Consider the following 26,934-nt stretch of genomic DNA (forward strand, 5'->3'; position numbering starts at 1 on the left):
CTATGCTGGTCAGAGACATGAAGAGGCACAATTCCTGACTGACAGTGGCTTTACTATACTGGTACAAACCGCAGCTTTGCTAGTAGACCTGTTTCTACATTAGGAGCACTACACTAGTATAGTATTACTATACCGATAAAGTGCCCCACCCTTTGGCTTTAGAGCCCAAGCCACAAGGTTTACACCACTCATTGTTACTGAAAGATTATGAGAAAAAGTGTACTGTTAAGTCATTCCCCTTTGAAATTTTTATATATTACAAATGTATATACAAAAATATGGACAGTGTCTGGAATGAAGGCAATGAAAGTCTGACTAGAAGAAGCAAGTCTTGGGACTTCAGTATTCTTACACATTAATAGCAGAGTCTCTGACACTAATTCCTCTTTAGTTCTGGCTCAATGTCAATATGACTCTTTAAAGGCTTTTAAAAAAACCCCACAAAAACCCACAAGTAACAAGGGAACAAATTAGCAAAATATATCACATTACTTCTTAACTGAATGACGTGCACAGAAGATTTTTCTCTGTGAAGCAGCAAAATATTTTAAGATTCCAATAATGTCAATGTTTTGTCTGATAATAGTCCAAACTTCTTGTACCTCGTCATCTCTGGCCTCTTGGGCCCTTGCCTTACTTCAGTCTGTCCAAAAGGCTGTACCAAAAATAATTTACCTTTTCTATCAGTTAGAATGTACCCAGACCCTTCCGAAATTCTTTTAACTGCTCCCTTTAACCTTCTGTATCAAATATAAGGACTCACCCTTCACTTCCAAAGCCGTGCACAACGTAGCTCACATCTACTTCTCCAATATATTCTTTTATCATCATTTCTTAGCCACAAGCCAACTATTGTTTCATAAGTCAAGTTATACTGGGAGCTTGGTTTCCAAATATCCCCACCCCCTAAACAGAAAGAGTTTACTTAACCAACACTAGATGGCAAGATAATGGTCGAATGAAGCGAATGCAGAAGTTTCAATCTCTAGGAAAGTTTAGAAGGCTAAGATGATACAGTAGTTATGCAAAAGAAAAGGAGTACTTGTGGCACCTTAGAGACTAACCAATTTATCTGAGCATAAGCTTGCAACAAAGCCCGTTGCCAACTGTGCCCACATATCTATTCAGGGAACACCATCACAGGGCCTAATAACATCAGCCACACTATCAGAGGCTCGTTCACCTGCACATCCACCAATGTGGTATATGCCATCACGTGCCAGCAATGCCCCTCTGCCATGTACATTGGTCAAACTGGACAGTCTCTACGTAAAAGAATAAATGGACACAAATCAGATGTCAAGAATTATAACATTCATAAACCAGTCGGAGAACACTTCAGTCTCTCCGGTCACACAATTAATTTAGGCTTGAATAGAGACTGGGAGTGGCTAAGTCATTATGCAAGGTAACCTAAGTTAATTGTATCCAATTTGCAAATGAATTCCAATTCAACAGTTTCTCGCTGGAGTCTGGTTTCGAAGTTTTTCTGTTGTAATATCGCAACTTTCATGTCTGTAATCGCGTGACTGGAGAGACTGAAGTGTTCTCTGACTGGTTTATGAATGTTATAATTCTTGACATCTGATGTGTCCATTTACTCTTTTACGTAGAGACTGTACATGGCAGAGTGGCATTGCTGGCACATGATGGCATATATCACATTGGTGGATGTGCAGGTGAACGAGCCTCTGATAGTGTGGCTGATGTTATTAGGCCCTGTGATGGTGTTCCCTGAATAGATATGTGGGCACAGTTGGCAACGGGCTTTGTTGCAAGGATAGGTTCCTGGGTTAGTGGTTCTGTTGTGTGGTATGCGGTTGCTGGTGAGTATTTGCTTCAGGTTGGGGGGCTGTCTGTAGGCAAGGACTGGCCTGTCTCCCAAGATTTGTGAGTGTGTTGGGTCATCCTTCAGGATAGGTTGTAGATCCTTAATAATGCGTTGGAGGGGTTTTAGTTGGGGGCTGAAGGTGACGGCTAGTGGCGTTCTGTTATTTTCTTTGTTAGGCCTGTCCTGTAGTAGGTGACTTCTGGGAACTCTTCTGGCTCTATCAATCTGTTTCTTCACTTCAGCAGGTGGGTATTGTAGTTGTAAGAATGCTTGATAGAGATCTTGTAGGTGTTTGTCTCTGTCTGAGGGGTTGGAGCAAATGCGGTTGTATTGCAGAGCTTGGCTGTAGACGATGGATCGTGTGGTGTGGTCAGGGTGAAACCTGGAGGCATGTAGGTAGGAATAGCGGTCAGTAGGGAGACAAATCTTGGGAGACAGGCCAGTCCTTGCCTACAGACAGCCCCCCAACCTGAAGCAAATACTCACCAGCAACCGCATACCACACAACAGAACCACTAACCCAAGAACCTATCCTTGCAACAAAGCCCGTTGCCAACTGTGCCCACATATCTATTCAGGGAACACCATCACAGGGCCTAATCACATCAGCCACACTATCAGAGGCTCGTTCACCTGCACATCCACCAATGTGATATATGCCATCATGTGCCAGCAATGCCCCTCTGCCAGGTACATTTGTCAAACTGGACAGTCTCTATGTAAAAGAATAAATGGACACAAATCAGATGTCAAGAATTATAACATTCACAAACCAGTCGGAGAACACTTCAGTCTCTCCAGTCACGCGATTACAGACATGAAAGTTGCTATATTACAACAAAAAAACTTCAAATCCAGACTCCAGCGAGAAACTGTTGAATTGGAATTCATTTGCAAATTAGATACAATTAACTTAGGCTTGAATAGAGACTGGGAGTGGCTAAGTCATTTTGCAAGGTAACCTATTTCCCCTTTTTTTTCCTACCCCCCCCCCCAAGAGGTTCTTGTTAAACCCTGGATTTGTGCTGGAAATGGCCCACCTTGATTATCATACACTTTGTAAGGAGAGTGATCACTTTTGATAACCTATTACCAGCAGGAGAGTGGGGTAGGGGGAGAGGAAACCTTTTGTAGTGGTAAACACCCATTTTTTCATGGTTTGTATGTATACAAACATCTTCTGTATTTTCCATAGTATGCATCTGATGAAGTGAGCTGTAGCTCACGAAAGCTTATGCTCAAATAAATTGGTTAGTCTCTAAGGTGCCACAAGTACTCCTTTTCTTTTTGAGAATACAGACTAACACAGCTGTTACTCTGAAACTAGTAGTTATCCAGGGACTGTCTCTGGAGCACCAAAACTTCTCACTTTGAACATTAAAACATTTAAAACAATACAATAAGAATGGGAGAGGTATTGTACTGATATAGTACTATATCTATATATAAAAAAAATAGAATCAGACACATAGGCCTGGAAGGGATCATCTACTTCAGCCCCGACTGCACTAAGGAAGGACCAATATTATAAACTGCAGTTGCAGTCATACAGTATCTTATTTTACACCCGCATAACTGATCTTATTCCAGGATGAAAAAAGCTTCTGCCCACAAGTTATTTTAACAAAAGATGTTACGGAAGCTGCTGCTCCTGATGGTTTAGTAACCCAATGACAAAGCACACGTCCAACTCAATTACTGTACGTGGCCAAAATAGTAAATACTGACGAGAAATTTTAAATAGGAAAACTGTAGTACTGTGCATTACAGTTAATGCTGTGCAATTAGTATGTAAACACTGCTAGGAACTGTGTGTACAGGTCCTATTTCATAATGAGAGACCAATACACAGAGCCACTTAGCGGAAAATATGTTATCCAATTAGTGTAGCAACTTCAGTTTCAGCATCAGATCTCAGGTGGCCACGGGTGGAAGATGTAGCAGATTAACAAATGTATTAGAAGAGAGCTACAAATCATACCTGTACTACAGTGATGCTGAGTCTGCCTACTGTGCCCATCGGTCCTCCATACTGTAACTGTTGAGCTGCCTGTGCATCCAATTGGATCTGCTGCTGCTGCTGTGTTGGGGTGATACGTAGGAAATCCTGAGGAAGCTCACCAATATACACCTGTAGAACAAACAAATCAGATTCTAATTTATAGCTCATTTCCACTGGTAAAAGGTTCTGTAACAAGAAATGGAGGAAGGAGAACTTAAAGAAATGGCCACCAAGTCACTTCAGCACGATTTTGTTCTAATTTTGGTGGCATGAACAAAGTGGTAAATTTGCATGAGCTATGCTTAGGAGAAACCTATAATGGCATTATGATGCAGGTCTTTGGATATCAGTGCTGAGTTATGAAGGGTGCGGGTAATATTTTTATTTAAATCACATCACACATTTTAAAAGTTAGATTTTAAATTACACCTGAAAGATAGGTGCTACGGTAAAACAAACAACAAACAGTATTCCCTAAGAGCCCTAGTCCTGGACTAGGACACCATTATACTAGCTGCTGCACAAACTCAGAACAAAAAAAAAAATAAATAGTGTCTGCCCTGATAAGCTTACGATCTAAATAAGAGACGAGACAACCAATGGATACAGACAGATGGGGGAAGTACAAGGAAAGAAGACAATATTGACCAGCACGATAAGCAGTGGTGACTACACACCATCAGCCTACTCATTGCCAAGTTTTTTTGTAGCCATCTTGGCAAAGGAGATGTTTGAGGTGAGATTTAAAGGTGGATAATGAGATAGTTTTGTGGATATTTAGTTTGTGGATGAGATTACCCAGAGATAAGATGTAGAGGGAGAAGAGAAGGGGACCAAGAACAAAGCCCTGTGGAACCCCCACAGAAAGCAAGTGGAAGGGGAGATGAGAAGTGTCTTTCAAAGGACACACAATGCAGGAACAATTAGAGGTTGGAGAAGAACCAGGAGATTACAGATTCACAGAAGCCAAAAGGGGACAAGATTTCAAGTAGTCCATGGTGGACTGTCAGAGATGAACGACTCATCAAAGAGGATGAGAAATGGAGCTGATTCTGAGCTTTAGCTAGGACAGTGTCAGAGACATGCACGGGGCAGAAGTCAGATTGGAGAGGGGCTAGGACGAAACTGGAAGAGATGAACTCCAAACAGCAATTGTACAGTATGTTCATTGACCTTAGAGATGAAAGAGACAAGGGGCAGTAGTTGAAGGGATGGTAGTTGAAAAGACAAGTGGGGTCATTGGTGGATTTTAAGATGGAAGAGACTATAGCATGTTTGTATTGTAAGGGGAAAGAATCAGAGGACAGCAGGAGATTTAGGCCAGATCTACACCACAGACCTATACCGGACATCCCTGAGTGACAGTTATACCCGGCTAACCAAATTAAGCATCGGTTTTAATTTTTGGAGGGATTGGAGGGGAGGGGGATATTTTCATTTTTAATATCAAGTCCCAGCTCAGAGAAAGTTGTGCCAAAATTATAAACTCTCAGAACATGAGGATCAAGTTAAACACATTAACAGATTCTTGACTAAAGTTACATTATCCCACTTGTGTCAATTAGCCCACTAAGCAAACGGAGCAACTTAAAAAGTGAATAGAAATGGGTAAAACAGCCTCTATCAGTCTACAAAGGCAAAATATTTGTATATTTATAATATGAATTGTGCACTAAATAAAAGACCCTGAATCTATTTTAAAACATTCTATACACATTGCTCCATTTTCTACAGAACATTACAGATCCCGACAAAGGTGACACTCAGAAGTATCCCACAAAAATGAGGAACGTCGTCATTCTTGCAAATGCTTATCTACAAGATCTTATTGGAGAAAATTATAACATCTTTAAGCTACAGTTTGAGAATTACAAGCTTTCTTAAGATATAGCTGCTATAGCTCGTAGATACTATGAAAAGTAATTTGGCAAGAGCCGACGCTCCTAAACAAGACTGTCAGGATCACAGCAACAGTAGGGGCAGCAGGTCAGGACTGAAATGTATTGAAAAAGCTAGGGGTAAGGAAGACTACATGAATGTCCATCTACATGTTGCCAATTTAAGTTAAGAATTGCAGAATGCAAACATGGTATTTAAGATCTCCTGTAAAAACATCTCAGTTGCCAGTGTTCATTGATAAAATGTGAGCACGGACAGTGTTTGTTTCAATTAATAAACCTAATACTATCAACATTGTTTTCTGCCAGGCCCAAACTCAAAACTAACCAAAAAACTGCCCTGTGTCTTGTATTGTAGAAGCTTTGAATATTTAGTTTCTGTGAATTTATTCAGATCTTTTAAGGCCCAGAAGTGACAGTTACTTCTTGGCTGAATTAGTCCTGAAATATGCAAAGAATAATGGTGTACTTCAAATACTTGTTTAGTCAGCTTCAATGTAAGAGTAGATAATCCATTTTAAACATTTATATAATTGCTATTTGACCCTTCACAATATGAAAGTTCACATCCTAATTCCAGAGTCAGTTTTTCCTAGTACCAAGAGCCTATATCAAAATGTAGAATATGTAAAGCACCATGAATGAAGCCCACGCTTCACTTTGTCACAAATATTTTTAGCAAAAGTCATGTACAGGTCACAGGTAATAAACAAAAATTCACAGAAACCCATGACCTGTCCCTGACTTTCATAAAAATATCCCTGACAAAAGGGGTAGGCAGGTTCAGCACCCACTGCTGCTGGGGCTCTCCGGTCCCTCACTGCTGCGGGTGTGGGAGCTACAGGGTCCCCTCGCCCCCACTGCGGCGGCTGGGCAGCTCTGAGGGGTCCAAGAGCTGCCCAGCCAGCAGGCAGTGGGGACTCCAGCCTTGGCGGGCGTGGGACCCTACAGCTGCCCAGACACAGAATCCTGTGTCCACCAGCCCCCCGCTGTGGTTGGGCAGCTGCAGGGTCCCCCCCCCCATCAGTGTTGGGGCTGGCAGCTGCGGGTGTGGGACTGACTGGGAGCTCTAGCTCTGGGGCAAAAAGTGTCATGGAGGTCAATGGAAGTCACTGGATTCTGTGACTTCCATGACATAATAATAACCTTAACCATGAACTATAACAGCCCGTGAGCACACGCATGGGGAAAGGTACTAACCCTTTAAAAAACAGGCTGGAGCCTACAGCTGCAGCCTAGGGATAACAGTAACAGGAAGCAGAACAAGGACGAGAAGTAGTGGGTGGCAGTTGCTCCCGAAGCATCTGGATACAAGTCTAACCTGATTCAGAGACTTAGGTGTGGACTGTCAGTATGGGACTATATCTGGGGTCTGAAGCCTTATAAAGATACATAGCATCTGGTTAGTGGGTGTCTGCTTCTCCTTGCCCCTGGGCTGTTCAATTGCAATCTACTGCTGCACCACTTGAGCAAGTTATAGGTGGGGCATACCTGCAGTGTCACGCCAAGCCAAAAGGGGTTGCTCAGGTCCTGACCACACCTTTAAGTAGCCCTATTTTTTTAAAATAAAAAGATTTCTATATCAGCGATCCCTCTGTGATGGGTTGCATCACAGAAACCCCCTTGGGGTTGCCAACTGATGTGCCAAGACTACTTCTGCCCTTGCTTTCCCTGCCCTCCCAGCTTGGGACTTCAGTGCCCTGCCTGGTTTGAGCCAGACCTGCTCGCCTGCTGCAAACCCAGACTCAGGTCTGAACTATGTCCCCTAACAGCTGTAGGCTTAATTGAAAGCAGCTTAAGAAGCGTTCCTGTCTTTAACACTCAGATGCTCAACTCCCAATGGGATCCAAACCCCAAATAAATCCGTTTTACCCTGTATAAAGCTTATACAGAGTAAATTCATAAATTGTTCACCCTCTATAACACTGATAGAGAGATATGCACAGCTGTTTGCCCCCCACGTATTAATATACTCTGGGTTAATAAGTAAAAAGTGATTTCATTAAATACCGAAAGTAGGATTTAAGTGGTTCCAAGTAGTAACAGACAGAAAAAAGTAAATTACCAACCAAAATAAAATAGAACACGCAAGTCTATGTCTAATACAGTAAGAAAACTGAATACAGATAAAAACCTCACCCTCAGAGGAATTCCAGTAAGCTTCCTTTTACAGACTAGTCTCCTTCTAGTCTGGGTCCAGCAATCCCTCACACCCCCTGTAGTTACTGTCCTTTGTTCCAGTTTCTTTCAGGTATCCTTGGGGGTGGAGAGGCTCTCTCCTGAGCCAGCTGAAGACCAAATGGAGGTGTCTCCCAGGGGTTTAAATAGACTCTCTCTTGTGGGTGGAGACCCCCTCCTCTGCAAAGTCCAGCTCCAAGATGGAGTTTTGGAGTCCCATGGGCAAGTCACATGTCCATGCATGACTCAGTTTTTACAGGCAGCAGCCATTGTCCACATGCTACCTTGAATGTCCTCATGTAGACGTCTTATGTGGATTGGAGCCTTCCAAGATCCATTGTGCGTTAAGTGCTTCTTGATTGGGCACTTAATTCCCTTCTAAAGAAGCTGACCAAATGCCTTACTAAGGCTATTTAAAACCAAACAAGTATACAGCCAATATTCATAACTTCGAATACAAGAATGACACATGCATGCAAATAGGATGAATATATTCAGTAGATCATAACCTTTACATAGATGTGTTACATGGCATATGTCATATATACAGTCAAACATTAACATAAAGCCTTATGGGGTGCACCGTCACACCCTCGATTCGAGGATCATCTCTGTGACGGATTTACATATGGGTCCTGAGATGACTCAGGAGTCCAATCCTGGAACCACATCAGTTTTCTTGAGATATTAAAAAGACTCACAGAAAGTGTGTTTCCTCTGACCATGGTTGAGTTGAGAGTATGACGACTTGTTTTGGGAGGCAAGAGTCTGGCATCCGCACACAATGTCCAACCCAACAGAGTTGCTGCATGAGAATCATTGTTTCAATGCTGGTGACATTGTCTTCAGGGAGGATGCTGGAATTAGTGCAACAATCTTCCCACCTGATGCAAAGGATATTCCGGAGGCATCGTGGGTGGTACCTCTCCAGACTCTTGAGGTGCTGTCGATAGGCCACCCAGGTTTTGTATCCATAAAGGAGTGTAGGAAAACAGGGTTCAGAAGGAAGAGTTACATTTTGAGGTATCTGTGCCACGACCATTGTTTTTAAAGATGACTTGCAGAGAAATAACTTCACCACAGCATTCAGTGACCCTGTACAGTCTAAGGAGGCATTTCACTATTAAGTTTGTCAAATGCCCCTAAGGGTACATCTAAGCTACAATCTACAGCTCAAGTAGGCATACCCACACTAGCCTTAATCTAGCTAGTACACTAAAAACAGCGTGGAGACAAAGCATTGTGGACTGGCAATGGAGTATGCATCCACGTTCCCCAGGCAGGCTTGTGAAACCAATGCTGAAGCTTGTGATGCTTACTGTGTAGACATACCTTCATGGTCTCTAAGTGCTTCCTACTTGCTCTGTACCTGGGAGCTATTATTTTGGGCCCTGCAATGGAAGCAATAGTCCAAATGCTTTCCTGAAGAGTGGGCCCCAAGTAAAGGCGACAAACTATTGTCCCTGGAATTCTTTCCCTCTCCAATGCCAAACACACAAATGTTTTAGCTGGCTGAAAACAAACAAATGCAGTGAAAACCCTCCTAGAAGGGGGTGAAACAAAAACTGAAGTTAAAATCATTGTTCAAAAAGAAAAAAACAATCAGCCTAAAAAAACCACAAGCTAACATCAACTCAACGCTTTCCTGCTGAAAGGTGAGTTGCAACCAAAAAAACCACACCCACACACAAAAACAACCAACTCATAGCTCAGACAGGATTATTCACCTCCTGGTATTGAGAAGGCTTACTTCAATCCCACTACAAAACAAAACAGCAAATTTACAGTCTCCGAGAAACGTGTTTGTTGGTGTGGAATGAAACTTTCCGCACTGTCCAGACCTTCCATTTCTAGCAATCCCCCTTGACGCATGACCAGAAAGGGTTAGGCATCCCACAGGATAAATGACTCAAATTCAACCCTTCAAGACATGGGAGAGATAATGTTTGTGTATTTACATATATATTGGTAGACAACAATGTAATCAAACAGTCCCTGTCTATGCTGTATTCTGTTAATTCAGAGAGCAAAAGGACATCTTAACATTTAAATGAACTGTAAACATAGGATATCACCGTATTCATCTCTTGGAAATGTATAGCAATTTAACAGGCAATTGCCTTATGTTAATCTGTATGGATAATCACCAGTGATGCTTAGAAAATGGGCGCACTTCAAGGTCCCCAGGAGTGCCTATTATTCGCCTAAGGATTCTGACCTGTCAAGGAAGGCCTGAAGTTGTATAAAAAAATGGCTTGGGTCCTGCTCCTGTCATATCAGATCTGCTTGAGGCTTCATGCAGGGAAAGCCTAAGCCATAAGGCCTGAGATCCCAGTCCTGACTGGACCATTCTCTATATAAACACTGGACTGTAACCTATGAACTATTTCTGAAAGAACTCTTTGCCTCTACAAAGCTCACCATCTCTGCTATGAATCTGAACCTCAAGAATTGTGCTCGTGTCTGTATGTATACTGATCTCTTAACCAATTCTCTTTCTTTTTTTAAAACATTTTAGTTAACAAGAATTGGCTGTAAGCATGTATTTGGGTAAGACATGGAATATTCATTAACGTGTCTGATCCTTTGGGATTGGTAGAACATTTTTTATATGATGAATAAGATTTTCATTAATCCTCCTATTCTTCTTAGGTGTCTAGGTGGAGGCCTGAGGCTGGGTTACTTTAAGGGAACTGTGTTGTTGGCTTCTGGGTAACCAGTAAGTTATTACAAGAAGCTCTTTTGTGCTGATTTGGTAAATCTAAGTATTGGAATATCCACCAGTTTGGGGGATTGTCTGCCCCATTCTTTGCAGTTCACCCTAATTGAGTAACCTCAGTTGGCTCCCCTGGGACACCTGTCACACCCCCACCAGCCAATTTCCTTCTCCTTAAGTATGTTCCAGAACCTCCAACAAACTCCAGCTGTACTAGACTTGAAGGGTCCAAGCCCATGTTAAGCTGGGACTAGGACTGAGCCCTATTGCTTTCCTGTGCGCACTCATGTCCCAGAAGTCCTCCAGATGTATTCCAGACTTCCTTACAGCAATTTCCTTAGTCCTCTCTATGCTGACAATTTGTGTTGCAGTCTATTGCATTCTGTTGCTAACGGAAGCCACACCTCTCTCTGCCAACACGAGCTGCTCGGATCACCGTTAACCCACTGTCTGCTGAACGCTGGTTTCCAAGCACACTACCAGAAAGCCTGCACGGTTTTCAATGGAGACTGATAAGAAGCTTTTTGCAAAGAAAACTGCTTCCTGATCACAAGAGCGGAACCAAATTTTGGTGCCCAGGCATCCCTGCACAGGTAGTCCCAAGGGCAGCCACTTGGTCCCTGCTCTGCTTTCTGGTGCCCCTTGGCCTGCCTGGGGCTGCATGCTCTGTCAGGACAGTGAGTAGGAGCCAACCCAAATAACTTCCCACAGCTTCCTGCTGCTCCTGCTCCTCGTTGCTTCTGTGCAGAGTTTGCCTAGAACAGGGAGCAAAGCTGACTGGCAGGAGGAAGCTCATGGCTGCCAGGATGTTGGGGGGGTCATCCCTCTCCCGGCCACACTGAGCTGGGAGTTCTGCTACTCCCCTTCCCTGCAGGGCAACCGCTCGGTGCCACTCTGCTCTCTGTTCCTGGGCCCCATCTACCCTCCTTGGGGCTAGGGTTACCACCTTTGAAATGCAAAAAGGCACCCCCCTGCCACAAGACAAGCCCCCCCCACAACCTCAAGGCAACTCCACAACCCCCCCCTCAACAGCCACTTATAGTATCTAAAGAGATAACACATATAGATAAGACTGATAACATCTCATTCTCCTCACTCTTGCTTGACTCAAACCCTCTCTTTTACACATGTGCAGTGCACTTGACTGTTGGTGAGCATACAGCTGCTGTATTTTCAACAATTTTGATCTCTTAAACTGCAGAAGTGGGAACACTGCAGCATCTTTGGCTGGATACAGAAATTTTTAACAGTGTATCCTGATAATGCAAATCTTTAAACCCACATAAAAAAACAGCAGATTAAATTATTTTTCTGGCAACTGGTGAATTCGTACAAAAAAATGGGCAGGCCGGGCAAATATTGGCCAGGTGGTAACCCTAACTTGAGGTTACATGCACTGTGAGAACAGTGAGTGGGAGTCCGTCCCAAAACTCCCCCCTCCCTCACCTCCTGGGGATTCCTTATCCCTGCTTCTGCCAGTGCAGCAGCTGCAGGGATAAAGGATCCCTGGGGGTACCGGGGGATGCACTTGACTGCTTTGCAGCCAGCAGCAGCCAGATTGGGTCTGGGTGTTTCCTCCGAAACCTACAATTTATGTCATTCTTCAAAACAAAGAAAAAATAAATTAAAAAACAACCAAAACAAAAAACACCTTCATTGATCATTTTAAAAATTACAAATTGCAAAGTTTCATTTTAATAGTTTGATGGCCCTGGAGACAGACATTCTAATTATCTCCAGAGCAGGTGCACATGGGTATTTTCCTGGCGATGTGACTCAGCCTTGATATGGAGAACCCATTTCTCAGATTGGATGGTAGTTCGGTATAAAGCCTTCTCAAATTGCAGTCATTCTACTCAAACAGCCACCAAAAGAGCTAATTATGCATCTTATGTACTCATGTGCTCCTTATGGGCACCTGAGTTCCATCAATGGCACTGTCACAGTTAGGAAACAGGGTGGGCAGGAGAGTTTTCCCACAGTGCAACACAGTCATAGGGCTAAAGTTTAGACACTGAGGAGTTGGGGGCTTAGGAACTCTGGGACAGAATTACTTGGACTCAGGTCTGTGCACTGCAGTGTGGATATCAGAACCCTAGGTTTGAGCACAGGTCAGAAAATCCTTAACCTAGGTTTCAAATGCAATGTAGATGCTCAAGCTCAGGCTGACTCAAGTCCCACTAACCCTAGGCTTAAGGTATGTCTACGCAGCAATGTAAGAGGGAATTGAATCCATACCACTCTGTCCTATGCACTCGAAACTCTTCCCTACTATACCACCACTAGTGCCAAATGGCTTGCCAGTCAACTTTCCTGGTCAGCAAGCCCTAACAAGGGCTCCAGCTAGCCCCACAGAAATATATAGGGCTGTCATACTAAAGCTACTAGTACAGAACTAATATGATTACAGTTTCTTTAAAGAAAGAGATTTGCCTTATCCTATGTCATGTATAAGTCTACTTTTATTAACATTAGCCTGATTTTAGAAAGCAAGACATACACTGCAGGTAAATTAGCAATAATCCATATTTACTATTCAGACATGGTAACAAACAAATATTCTTAACGCTCAAACACCAATGTAAAATCTGTTCCCATTACTCACCTCTCAGTCCAGCTTTCAATATAAAACATAAGAACGGCCATACTGGGTCAGACCAAAGGTCCACCTAGCCCAGTATCCTGTCTTCCAACAGTGGCCAACGCCAGGTGCCCCAGAGGCAAGGAACAGAACAGATAATCATCAAGTGATCCATCCTCTGTCACCCATTCCCAGTTTCTGGCAAACAGAGGCTAGGGACACCATCCCTGTCCATCCTGGCTTAATAGCCATTGATGTACCTATCGTCCATGAACTTACCTACTTCTTTTTTGAATCCTGTTATAGTCTTGGCCTTCACAACATCCTCTGGCAAGGAGTTCCATAGGCTGACTGTGCATTGTGTGAAAAAATATTTGTTTGTTTTAAATCTGCTGCCTATTAATTTCATTTGGTGACTCTTAGTTCTTGTGTTATGAACTAGGAGACCACCACCTTTGAAAATACCCAGCTGTACAGTCCAAAAAATTTCTCCCATCACTATGCAACAGGGAAAGATGGAATTTATCATAAATCATTAGATCAAGCTAGCTCTTTGGTTTTAAGGTGGGGTTAATATAAACGGATTCCATTAAAAAGGAGTCAATGCTACAGGGCGTGAACTGAAAATCTTTCACCACAACTCAGATTAGTCTCTATGTAACATGACAGTTGCCCTCAGTGCCAGCTCATCAAGCCAGATTTATTTTTTTTTTATTTAATATTTCCTAGCAACTAGAACAAGCTACCAAAGAAACTGAAGACCTATAGCCTTAAAATATTCTGGCTGATGTAGAAAAACTGCACTAGTGCTGGGTTTCACCGGTTCTCAATTTGCAGTAAGTACTGTTTTAGGCCAGATCAGGATCTGGAACTTTTGCCTCTACAGAAAAGTCAGGAGTATGTGTGTGATTTTTTGTAACATTTCTATGCTGGCAAAAGCCCTAGCGTAGACTCAGTATAAGAGTGCTTTTGTCAGTATAGCTTGTTTGGCTAGCAAAAAAGGATAAGCTATACCAGCAAAAGCACCCATCTGCTTGTATAAACTGTATCTACACGAGGAGGGTTTTGCTAGAATACTATATTGGACTGATATATGTATACTGGCAAAACATTTAACTATAGAACTAGGCCTCAGTACCTGCTTGCACAGCACTCAGCATAGTAAATTCCCCAATCCTGAGCGATGGCTCTGGGTGCTACAGCGATACACACAATCAATAATGGAAAGCAGGTAGTACAGTCGTTTGAAAGGACTGACATTAATTCCTAGACAAAAAACTATATTAAAACAGATTTATAGTTAAGAGTGTCAGTAAAATAATACAGTATAGAAATACTGCAGTTATCCCCAAGCCAGACATTATAAACCTATGGAACTCAAAGTTCAGATTTCTTTTAAGTTTTACCTTAACATGTTACAGTAGGGAAATGCAGACTTGGCGCATCAAACATCCTTAAGTGTGCCTTGTAGTAACACCATGCAGTACCATGGTTAGGCTTAAGTCATTTTAGTGTCTGAGGTCCCAAATTAGATTAAACTGATTAAAAAAACACTTTAGATTTTCTTGCCATCCCCCCAACAGTGTCACTACAAGGCACAATTCAGGTTGCTCATGTGCTTTAGAAGAGTAGTGTGGGTAGGCTTGAAAACACTTAGAAATATACTGTATCCTTCTCTTCTCCTACCCCATGCCAATCCAGAACCAAGACCAGTCCCTGAAAACAAAGACCTTTGCTGCTGCTGCTGTTCTAGTCTGGGCAGAAAATCCCCACTACCCTCTTGGTCAGCTGTTCCTGCTATATACTGGGAAGCCCTGGCCAGAAGTGGGCTTCCCCTGTCCCCACTGTGTGGGGAGGCTGGGAAACCTGAGGCCTCTCTCCCCACCTCTGGCTCCTGGGACACAAGAGGGGGAAACGTTACAAGTATCCCTGTAAACCCTCACCTGTGAAGTTACCAAACAGCAGACCCCATAATAATCTCCATTTTTAAGTCTTACTCCTTCCATTTGTAAAAAAACCAAGATGTTTTGATTTCATCTTTTAACCTATGCTGTTTAAGAGATGCTGTAACATCCAGCACACTCCATGTTTCACCAGCAAGCTGTTGACTACAAAATCCTCTCTGTTGTCCGCTTGGCACTGACTTGCACATTGTCTGTATCCATCCCAATTTGTTGGGGTTTATACAAAGCTGGTCTTTGAGCCAACAATCATTTGCAGAGTGCATTTGTTTCCCACAATGAAAATCCACAGTTGGAGTGCTGTCCATGTTGTGCTTTGAAACCAGTTCCCAAATAGGATGCACAATATGGAGTACAAGCCAGAGAACAGTAACGGAAGTTGAGAGGAACTGGAAAAGCTTTCAAACACTGAACACCTACAGTTTTCATTTCTAGATTAAAAATATTGAGCAAAGAAAATTCATATGTACAGAGATTCATTTAAGTAGTACATCTTACCAACTTTATTTTTATAAAATTGAGCTGATCAGTAGAGTGAATTTGTCTGTTTGAAAAATGGTATTAGTAAAGAACAGTCATAAATTTGGATTTTCTTGCACTTCAAAATCTATTTTAATGAGTCAACCAAATTCCTGAACATTTACATTCTACTAAACATACTTTCATATTTCAATTGGATATGATTTTCTTCATTAAGCATATGTAGTATTGCTGGCTGAAAAATTGATGGCATATTTCCATTTCAAAGCTGGCTACAGACAAAGAATGGTAGGTGAAGCAACTATTATGTATTGAGAGGTCAATTCTGAAACCTGGATACCTTAAATGCCCATTTGGGTGTCCTTTTAAGTGTCTATGGATTCTTTCAGTAGCAAAATCGGGGATTTGGGCACTCAACCTTGAAAACTGGATCTAAAACCTGCAATGTACTTTGGGAGTTTCTTATTTGAGGCCTATGCTACATAAATTAACAGAAGCATTATACCTTTGAAATGTTGTCACAGTTGGAAAAAACAGCCTTCTAATTATTCATGTGAGAACCTTGCCCCTGGGGCTCCGCATGCCCACTCAAAACTATGTGCATTCAGCAATCTGCTTAGACCCACTTTACCTAATTCAATAAACTGTTTATTCATCATGCAGGAGCCTTCTTTTAAAGGACAGACATTCTAATCATAGTTATTTCAACACTATGGTTGAGATTTAAACACACAGTTTAGAAAAAGGAAGATTTACTTATTAGTAACTAAAGTTCAGAATATATTGGTCTCTGTAGAGACCCACTAACCTCCCTCTTCTCTTTTTCATCAGTCTTTAAAAACAGATTTCAAAAAGCTTCTGATAAGTGTGATACAGTTAATATATCCCAAAATGATTGTGGTTGCAATCATTAAGGAAAATCAAGTTATTCTGATATCTAAAGTCATAACACAATTCAGTAGCACATTTACACCTACAAGGCTAAAGCATTTTAACCATGTCAGGGCAGTGACTTTTGTAACAAGGTCTCAAGACATGGTACAGATAGGGCCACCAACTGTTCACACTTCAGTATTTTAGTAACAGGAGAAAAACAAAGTTCCAAGGCAAAGAGTGGTGCAACATGACTAATAAATTTCTTAAAGGTGGTGTAGGAAGATAAATGCTTTCCATGCAGCTTCTCTCAAGCTCAGTCTGTTTTGGTTTTGAGTTGTTTATTTTTAAGTAAAAGGTAGCATACAGGTATTTAACATAAAATAAATATTTGCCAAGCATGGGAAAAACCAAGTGTTTCAATGTTCTCTATAAATATCTGTATTCTGTAAAAATCAAATTTCAAAACAGGAAAGGTTCTAATCTTTCAAAGTTCCAAGTACCTGCAGCTACTGGTATTCAGAAGGAACCAGCATCATACTGTACTGTTTCAGGGTTACTGATAGTGACTGAATCCGAACTGAATTCTGTTGTAAGTTGTGCAAGCTTTATACCTTAGTTTCTAAACAATATGATAATATATTTTACTTGTTCCTGCTGTAACTACCTAATAAGGATGTTGAAAGTCTTAATTCATTTGATATTTCAAAATTCTTTGCAAACATGAAAGAGTCTAGAGAAGCGTCAAGTATTATAGCTGTAGCACAAAAAACAGCTCTGCTATGGTTAAGGTTGAGGATAGCTAACTGTTTAGAGCTCATAGAACAGCCGAGCCTTAAAATCTGTACAACTAATCAGACTGACTTGAAATTTGGTGCTCCCAAATTGGAGGATAAATAAAATAGTTGTTCTTGAATGTGTGTGCACGCGCGCTCAGTTAAAAATAAAACCAGAGCTCAAATCATAGCAAGGTCTAAAATGTTTAAGCATTACTCCAGTGGAGTGCATGGCATCCACCAGCACTTTGGGGGAAAAATCAAGATAAAATGTCACTTCAAAAAGAGTTTGCTGCTCTAGTTAGGCATGCACTAAACAGTTCTAAGGCTCACATGCCTTTTCATATGACTACTGGACTACATGGAGGATACAGGATTTTTAACCTTCAAAGCATCACACCAGCTGAATAGCTCAAGAGATAAGAAATAGTCCTCTGAACCAGACTCACCCTGCCACTGTCAACTGGAATCCCATCTTGGGCAAAATCTGGAAAAAAAGGCTGGAAGGCATATTCCTAAACTCTGTTGAGGATGGGGAGTTATTTTAGAAGATTAGCAAGTATTTTGCTCACAATGTCCAACCTAAACCATTTTCCTAATGTCCAACCTAAAGCTCCCTTGCTGCAATTTAAGCCCATTGCTTCTTGTCTTATCCTCAGAGGTTAAGAAATTTTTTTTTCTTCCTCTGTCTTGTAACAACCTTTTATGTACTTGAAAAGGTGTGTCCCCTCTCAGTCTTCTCTTTTCCAGACTAAACAAACCCAATTTTGTCAGTCTCCCCTCATAGGCCATGTTTTCTAGACCTTTAATCATTTTTGTTGCTCTTCTCTGAACTCTCTCCAATTTGTCCACATCCTTCCTGAACGGTGGTGACCAGAACTAGGCACAATACTCCAGCTGAAGCCTAATCAGAGCAGAGTAGAGCAGAAGAATTACTTCTCGTGTCTTGCTTACAACACTCCTGCTAATACATCCCAGAACAACGTTCACTTTTTTTGCAACAGCGTTACACTGTTGATTCATATTTAGCTTGTGGTCCACTATGACCCCCAGATCCCTTTCTACAGTACTCCTTCCTAGGCAGTCATTTCCCATTTTGTATGACCATTTACTCCTACCAACAAGTTCTCCCCTCCCCCCCTTAAAGAAGCCATTAGAAAATTAAGCGGCCAAAACAAAAATCTTGTTAACATAAAGTTAAGGTTTCTGTGGGTAGGGCCCTACCAAACTCACAGCCATGAAAAACGCGTCACGGACCATGAAATCTGGTCCCTTGTGTGCTTTTACCGTATACTATACGGAGTTCATGAGGGAGACCAATTTTTCTGAAATTGGGGGTCCTGACACCAAAGGGAGTTGCAAGGTTATTTTAGGACGGGAAGGGAGGGGGTTGCACTGTATTGCCACCCATACTTCTGTACTGCCTTCAGAACTGGGCAACCGGAGAGTAGCTGCTGTTGACCAGGTGCCCAGCTCCAAAGGCAGTGCCCCGCCAGCAGCAGCACCGAAGTAAGAGTGGCAATACCATACCATGCCCCCCTTACTTCCATGCTGTCTTCAGAGCTGGGCGGCCAGGGAGTGGCGGCTGCTGACTGCGGGCCCAGCTCTGCAGGCAGCAGCCCTGTCTTCAGAGCTGGGCTCCTGGACAGCAGCCACCACTCTGCAGCTGCCCAGTTATGAAGGCAGTGCTGCAGCCAGCAGCAGCATAGAAGTAAAGGTAACGGTACCACAAACCCCTTACAATAATCTTGTGACCCATCCCAAACTCTTTTTTGGGTCAGGACTCCTGAAATTTAACAGCGTTGTAACCGTAGATTTAAATAGCTGAAATCATGAAATATAGAATTTTAAAAATCCTACGACCATGGAATTGACCAAAATGGACTGTGAATTTGGTAAGGCCCTATCTATGGGCCCTTCCACAGAGCTGAGTTCAGCAAAACTCAAAATATGTATTTCATCTTTTTCTGAAGTTTGAATTTTGCTGACCTCGACTCTCTGAAGGGCACTAGCTGTCACCAGAAAACCTTAATTCTGCATTAACAAATTAGGTCTTGTTTGATTGGGCTTGCTTTTTTTGGCTATTTAGTTAGTGTTATACGACAACTTTTCACATAAAGAAATATCCAGTCTACCCATTGCTGCTCTACATGTAGCCCATGCAAACTAATCATGACCTGAGAGTGCCTTGTATTGTTGGGGAAAAAGGATAAATGTCCTCACAAACCTCAGTTTAATTATTCCTATGAGAAAAAACAGCATTTTGCAGCTCTGGCACCTAGAATTTGCAGCTTTTGCCAACTTTGGGTCAACAGAAAAGGTCAAGCACTCTCAGCACAAATACAAGCTTGGGACGGAGGTGTTTTCAATAAAATATTCTGTAAAGGCACTAGTTAAAACTTATTGCCTTTATTTTACTTATGCTGAACAAACCACTTAATTATATGGGCCGCGAGATCAGAGACCAACTATATTCCGTAAGGCTTGTTTACAGACAAGGAAATGACTGATTTGATCAACTTGATATCTGCAGTCTGGATCTCAATCAAATCAGTCTTTTCAGCTATTTAGAAACAGATGACTGAGTCAGACAGATCAGGTCCATTATATCTATGGCCTTGTCTACACTGCCACTTTTACAGCACTGCAACTTTCTCACTCAAGGGTGAAAAAACACCCAAGCGCTGCAAGTTTCAGCACTGTAAAAGTGGGAGTGTAGACAGTGTACCAGCGCTGGGAGAGCTCTCTCCCAAAGCTGGTGCCACGACTACACAGCCATGTTAAAGCACTGCGGTGACAGTGCTTTAGCATTGCTGGAGAAGACATCTCCAGACTGGTTTCATAGGGTAACAACTGCAGCTTTTGGATAGAATAAAGAAACCCACCAACCTTTTGATCAAAATCAAAACTACTATTCCAGTATCATGATCCATAAAAGATATGTTTTAGTGGTTTCAGCACTGGACACCATGACATCTGTGTTCTACTGTTCAGATACAGATGTACTTTGTGACCACGGACAAGACATTGAAACTCTATGCCTCGGTTTCCTCTTGTGGAAAATGTTGATGTATGAATAGGCTTCTAATTCACATCCAGATTTGCTTTAAAAAAGCATGGGCTTGTGAAAAATCACCCCGAAGCACAGCAAATTTGAGCACTTTAAAGCGCTAGTGTTGACAGGCCCTGGGTGTTGCGCGCTCCCAGCACTTGGAGCTATTCCCCTTGTGGAGGTGGATTACCAGAAGCGCTGGGACACCTCTCCCAGCACTCACGTGTGACCACACTCACACTTCAAAGCGCTGCCGTGGCAGAGCTTTGAAGTTTCTAGTGTAGACTTAGCCTCAGTGTCTGCGTGTGTGTGGAGGAGAGGTTGGGGGAGGAGGTGGGGTGAGGGAATTGCTTATCCTGGGAATTTAAGTACTGATTGCACTGACAAGTTTTGAATTCTTCTACATCAGCACACACATTAATAAACCTTCCTTTCCTCCAAATTTTTTTTTGCTTAACAGACAATGCTTCTGGATGTAACAGAAATCCTTTGAGTGAATCAGGGTAGCTTTCTGAAAGCATTTTTCTTCAGTAAATGAGCACTCAGTAGCATTTTCTACATCACTTTGCACATTTTCTGTGATAACAGTGTACCACAGAGACCACCACCATATCACAACTGTGACTCAAAGGCAAGTAACATTTACAGCTTCAACCATATTTTTATGAAAAATTATTAAGTGCATGGAGGCATTGTAAGCTTCCACTCATTTCTAGCTAGAAATTTTGAGATCTGAATTTACTGCAGAACTCAAAGCTTGATCCTTGACCAAGCAGCAGCAGGATATCTAGAGGACATTTGCCATCCCTGTACACTGGCATTTCAGGTTCAAGTATATCCCTTTGCAATACAGTTAAATTAGGGATTCCTCATACATTCCAGTAAGAGCGTGATAAGAGGATGGCAAGTCAAATGCTAATTAATATTCAGAAAGAGCAGCACCTCTTTAGCAAGAGAGCTCTGAATGAAAAAATAGCTGGAAGATATATCTCATCAACTTGTTTGCCACTTTACTCAAAATTGACTGCAAAAAGGAACAATTTAAGGAATTATGAACTTCATATTTTCATCTCACAGATTTAGCTTGAACAGAATATTTTTAGTAGCACCTTTCACATCAACCACACATGTTAAAGATGCAAGATACTGATCATACAATAGCTACAAAAAATACAGCTGCCATTAAAAATCAGCCATAGTTCACATATTAGAACTTATGTTGTTGTGAAAGGAAGAATATTGGTCAAGATACCAGGGTACGCAAAGAGCCAGGAATATTCCACCTGAACATTTGCTACTGATTGTCAGAAGAAACTTCAGTTTTTAATCATCCGATAAGCTAAATGACAGGGATTGTAACTTAATATGTACAAATGAGAGCTACAAATTGGGAAGCATGGACATAAAAGACTGGTGTCAGCAGGCAGTATATTCAGTTCTATTATATGCTGCCAGGCATTCACACTTGAGAACCTTGGAACTCTTCCTGCTTGGGTAAACTAATACCACAAAGGTCACATTCTCCACAGCATAGGAGTGGATGGAACCTAATGTTCAGTGCTTTAGCACCCTTTAGTGGTTACTTACTTGCAGTACAGTTTTGGAAGAAGCTGTTTGCCCTTCAAGCTACAGGGAGAGAAATACAGAAATTGCATCTTTTGCTGTGGAAAGAGAATCAAAAAAGGGGAATTATGTATTCCAGTGACAGGGCAACCTTAGGAATCAACAGAGCCCATTTAATTATATATTGCAAGTCATTTCTCTGAAGGATGAGGATTACATTACATGGCTAAACCCAGAATGTTAAAACTGGGGAGGAAGGCATGAGCTCTTACCAGGGGTTCTCACACTTGCAAATAAAAAGTGAGTTAAATAAAGTTTTACATAAGTCAGGCAAAAATCACAACACTGTGTTAAAGATACGTACAGAAAAGCCTAAATCAATACATAGCACTGAATTACAGGTAACTTACTGGGACATTATCAGCATAGTTTCTCCTTAAAATCTGAAATCCGGCAGACAAGTGCTATGTTATACATTTAGCACATTAATATAAACATTAAATATCAAGAACATAGGTAGATATGAAGTAACTTCTAGACTGACAAATGAACATCAGATATCAGCAAATAGCAAACACTGACTAAACATGTTTTATATTTCAGCCAGTTAATAACCAGAGATTAATACCATTTTCTATTAAGATCAAACAAGGTTTGTACAAAATATTGAGCAGTTGTTTTTGGCATCACAGCTATAACAAAATCGCTCTTTTAAAGAACTGTTACACGCTGTCATTTACTATTTTGGAAGTGACATTGCAATTTCATCTCTTTGCACACCAACAACTTTAAAAGATCATTCCATTTAAAAATCACTTGTTGATAACACCAAGTGACAGCAGAAAACTTATTGTATATATTTCCCCAACTTCAATCTCCTGCCCCCAAAAACCCAGCCTATAAGAGCTGCAGAGAAAAGACATTCAAAATGTCAAATTGAGATACCTTTAACTAGTAAGAGAAAATCTGTAACCTAAGGAGATACAATTGAATTTCATAATAAGGGGTGGGGCGTAGGTCTCTAACCAAAAGAATCAGGGTTAAAAAAACCCTCCGCGTAAAGATTTTAGTTCTCACCAACAAAATAGAATTACGAAAACCCACTATATAGAGAAGAGTGGCCACTCAGAAACAGCTAATACAAATGGGATGATTCAAGAAAGAGCTAGGGAGATGCCCAAAGGATATCACCGTCATCAGATGAGAAAGGCAGCTATAGCTCTTTAAGTACAGCAATTTAATGGAATGACTCAGTCTTCTTGTCTCTCAGCATCTCTTACACAGATTCATTGTACTGTTTGGTCTCTGTATATTTTGGTTAAGTAATTTAAAATCCTCAATTAAAAATAAAATTTCAAAAATGAGTCTTCCCCAAGCTAGCCTGTGCTGCCACTGGACATAAAGTGCAGGAATGGGGTACAGAATTAAGGCATGTGTTACACCAGATGCAGTCACAGAGCATCGAGCAGCGGTGAGGCGAGCCCACTGGCAGCAGTATCCAGTGGCCCATTTCAACATGTCACCTGTGCACACACCTAGGAAGTGGCTGTTTCAAATCAAATCCAGGATGACCCTCATGCACTGCCGTAAACTGGCCCATCATCACACAACTTTTGGTTGAAGTTTCACCTACCCCCGCCCCCCCTCCACACACACACCCTGCCGGTGTCACCCCTAAACAGCAGAGACAGACAGCTGCCCCCTAACGTCTCACTTCCCAGCAGCAGCAGGTTTCTCAGTTCGGGAGGAGAGCAGGGCAGACCCCGTGCACCCCTCTGCCCCCCCCCACCCCCAGCGAGGGTCATTTTTTCGCCTCCCCTGCCTAACGGGCTATGCTGGGGGAAGAGGCGGAGGCCCCCATCCCTGGTGTGCCACGCGGGGAGCGGATGATGGGCACAGAGCACCCAAAAGCCCTTCTCAAGGTGGGAAGAAGGGGCAGACTCTCCCCCCCCCGACCCCCACCATGGGTGATGGCAATGGGGAGTCCCCGTGGGCCCTCCCCCACCCTTGGCCCCGGACGCTAGGGTATGAATGGCGGGGAGCCACCCTGCCCAAGGCCCGCTGGCAGGGCGGGCGGGCGGGCTCTGGCGAGAGGGCAGACGCCCGGCCCCCGGGGCTCACGTCCCTGGCGGGAGGGGACAGAGACCGGGGAAGTGGGGGAGAAGACACCCTGCCCCTGGGGCCCAGTCCGTGGGGGGGGGGAACACCCTGCCCTCGCCCCCATGGCCCTGGGTAGCGGTTGCTCACCGGGCCCCGCTGGGTGCTGACGGTGGTCGCCATGGGGGGGGGACCCGCCTCTCTGCGCCCGAACAGGCCGCCGCCGCCGCTAACCCACCCTCTCAGCCCAAGGCTCCGGCGTCAGCTGAGCGCAAGCCGAGCCCCGCCCCGCTGACCCGGCACTGCGCATGCGTGGCACAACGGATTTCCCCGCTCCAAACCCCGCCCGCTTTGGCCGCTTCCAACAGCGAACCGCTAGGCAGGTAACACGCATGCGCCCTCTGGCGCTTCGTCACTGACCCCCACCACCTTTGGTCTCCGGCCTCGCGCATGCGGCAAGGGAGTTCGCGCCTTCATTTCCCCCTTCCCCGCCATAGGGTAATACGCATGCGCAACTCCGCTCGTTATTCCCCCAATTGAGAAGGGGTGGGGGAGAGAAGCGGCCGCTTGGGTAGCGCATGCGCATATGATATGGCTGGGACAATGAGTTCGCGTGAAATGTCTCTCAAACGGCTATACTACGCCTGTGCAATAGAATGGGCCCGCCCCGCCCTCTGCAGGTGAGGGGCGCAGAGCCCGCCGGCACAGAGGAGGCGCTGCTCCAGCAGGAGGCGCTGTGCACCAGCGATGCGCCTTTGGGGCGGTGCTTGTGCCGGGCTTGTGACCGGGGGCTGGGCTGGGCTGGGCTGCAGGGACTCAGCCCCTGTTGTCAATGTCGCGACTGTGTAGCTACACCTAGCCACAGTTTTAGGTCGCTAAACTGCGACTTTTGATTGAAAGCTGGGGACTGTTCAATAGGCCTAATGATGGAGTGAAATATGGGCATGGATGGGTGTCCTGGGGTGCAGGTGCGCGTGTGCTGAGGCAGGCTCGTGTGTGTAGTGTGAGGAATGTTTGTGTGTATGGCTGGGACGTGGGCGTCCCGTCTGCAATTTTCACCGGGTCTCTTTTGCTGGAGTAAATCTGCTCTTTCTTAGTTTTGACTGAAGTATTAAAACACCCGAAGATAACAGCTGATGATTTTAATACATTTTTTAAAGCAAACGAGCAAGCGTTTTCTTACATAGGCTGCTTCCCACAACAACACAATCCTTTTTTATCCCTGGGGAATTTTCCACATTTATGTGTAATATATTGAGCCTTAACTCATGGTTTGTTAAGTATAAGGACTATTAAGTATTATTGGCATGAAATGTTTTGTCCTCAGCTGTCTAATGAAGGTTGTATTTCTTTGCTGAGTACCTTATTGTGCCTAGTCTGTATGAATTGTACTTAATTATATTCTGTGGTTTTTCCCCTTGTTAGAAGATACTAGAAAGAAGAAAATAGAAAAAAAAATCTTTACAATTGAAATTTTTTTAGTCAGATACTGATGTGCAAGAAGTAACAGTAATACAATTGTAGGTAAACAGAAGTATTATTTGACTTTTTTTGGAATTTTTTTCTAAAAAAGAAACAACTTAAGATATGACTATATTACATTTTTTCTTACAAATTAAAATGGGGCAAATGTCCAGGCCAAACAAAAAACCAGGGACATACTTTTGAAAATTTTTCTCACAGTGATATAAAATAAATTTATCCTACACACTTGCAAAAACAGGATTTTTAATTATGTAATATTTTTCCATAACCTATTATTTTGGAACATGTCATGTGGAAAGACTTGAATTAAAAAGCCCTCTCCACTTGGAAAAAATATATTCTCATCACACATCTGTTATTAAACACTTACTATATTTCATATTCCTGTTCTTTAAAAACCACATGAAACCCATCAGTACTTTAATTCAACCCCAACCATTTGGAAAATATGTGTTCGGAGAGCTGTAATGATTCTAGAGCTCATAATATTCTTGTCTATAGTGCAAGCTTTGAACAAAACATGGCATCTTTGGACATGGCAACCACATGGATCCATTGGTGACCAAAAGAAAACTATCACCCAGTTTTCCACACACTGATAATATAGAATGTCTAGGGCTTAGCAGTTTTTTGTGCCATCTAGCAACTTTTCAAGGTCCATCTGGCAATTTTCACTGATTGGCATTTGACAACACTTTCCAAGCAGGGACCTCACTGCCCCACCGTGAGACACCCATATGTCAACACATTGCACCAAAAAGATCCCAATACCAAAACAGCCAGTGTCCTCACACGCATCAAAACAACCTCCATGCTGAGTGAACCTGTACCCTTCAGCAAAATGGCCTCTGTGCAGGTGTGTTATTGCACGAAGACGCTACCATCCCCCACCAAAAAGGCCATTGCCCCCCTGCCAAAATGCCACTGTGCTGAGGTACCATTGCAATGAAAGCCTTCCTCCATCCCAAGACAGCCCTACCCAGAGACATCAGTATCCTGAAATGCCCCGTATTGAGATTCCATCCTCCCATGCCAAAATGGCCATTGCCTTGCCCCAAGGCACCACCACGCTGCACAGAGACACTCCCACGCCTTGCTAAGACACCACTGGCTGCCTCACACTGAGACAGCCTCACCCTGTACAATCCCCCAGTCTGTGTGCGATGCCTCTGTTCCAGATCACCTCTGATGTGCCATGCACCAAAATGTCCATTATGCTACACAGGGACACCCACTGAATTCCAAGACACCACTGCCCAACCCTGAAATGCCTTTGTCCCTTATTGAGACACCACTGTTCCACCCCAAGATGCCTCAATTTCAGACAACTCCACCCTGCTTCTGCAAGACAGCCCTTTCCAAAGAGCCCCAACATAGAGAGACACCAGCGAGCCACTATAAGACACTATTTATTAAGAAGCGCCTGCCCTGCACTGAAGCA

At 42.9% G+C, this 26,934-nt stretch overlaps 1 protein-coding gene across 4 annotated transcripts in view; it reads right to left on the bottom strand.

The window, feature by feature from the left end:
• The window catches only part of TOLLIP (toll interacting protein), a 58,527-nt gene extending 34,216 nt beyond the window's left edge, over positions 1-24,311 (bottom strand). For 2 of the 4 annotated variants that reach the window (XM_048853838.2, XM_048853837.2), the window contains exons 1-2: positions 24,159-24,311; positions 3,813-3,962 (exon numbers count right to left, since the gene is read on the bottom strand). In XM_048853838.2, coding sequence (XP_048709795.1) covers positions 3,813-3,962; positions 24,159-24,191 — 183 coding nt within the window. In that variant the 5' untranslated portion in view covers positions 24,192-24,311. Of the gene's footprint in view, positions 1-3,812; positions 3,963-7,222; positions 7,270-7,870; positions 7,894-24,158 lie in introns of those variants that run through there. The other 2 variants (XM_048853840.2, XM_048853839.2) reach the window with 2 other exon arrangements.
• Positions 24,312-26,934: the final 2,623 nt, after the last annotated feature.

Source organism: Caretta caretta, chromosome 6, assembly GCF_965140235.1.
Source record: "Caretta caretta isolate rCarCar2 chromosome 6, rCarCar1.hap1, whole genome shotgun sequence".
Lineage (NCBI taxonomy): Eukaryota > Metazoa > Chordata > Testudines > Cheloniidae > Caretta > Caretta caretta.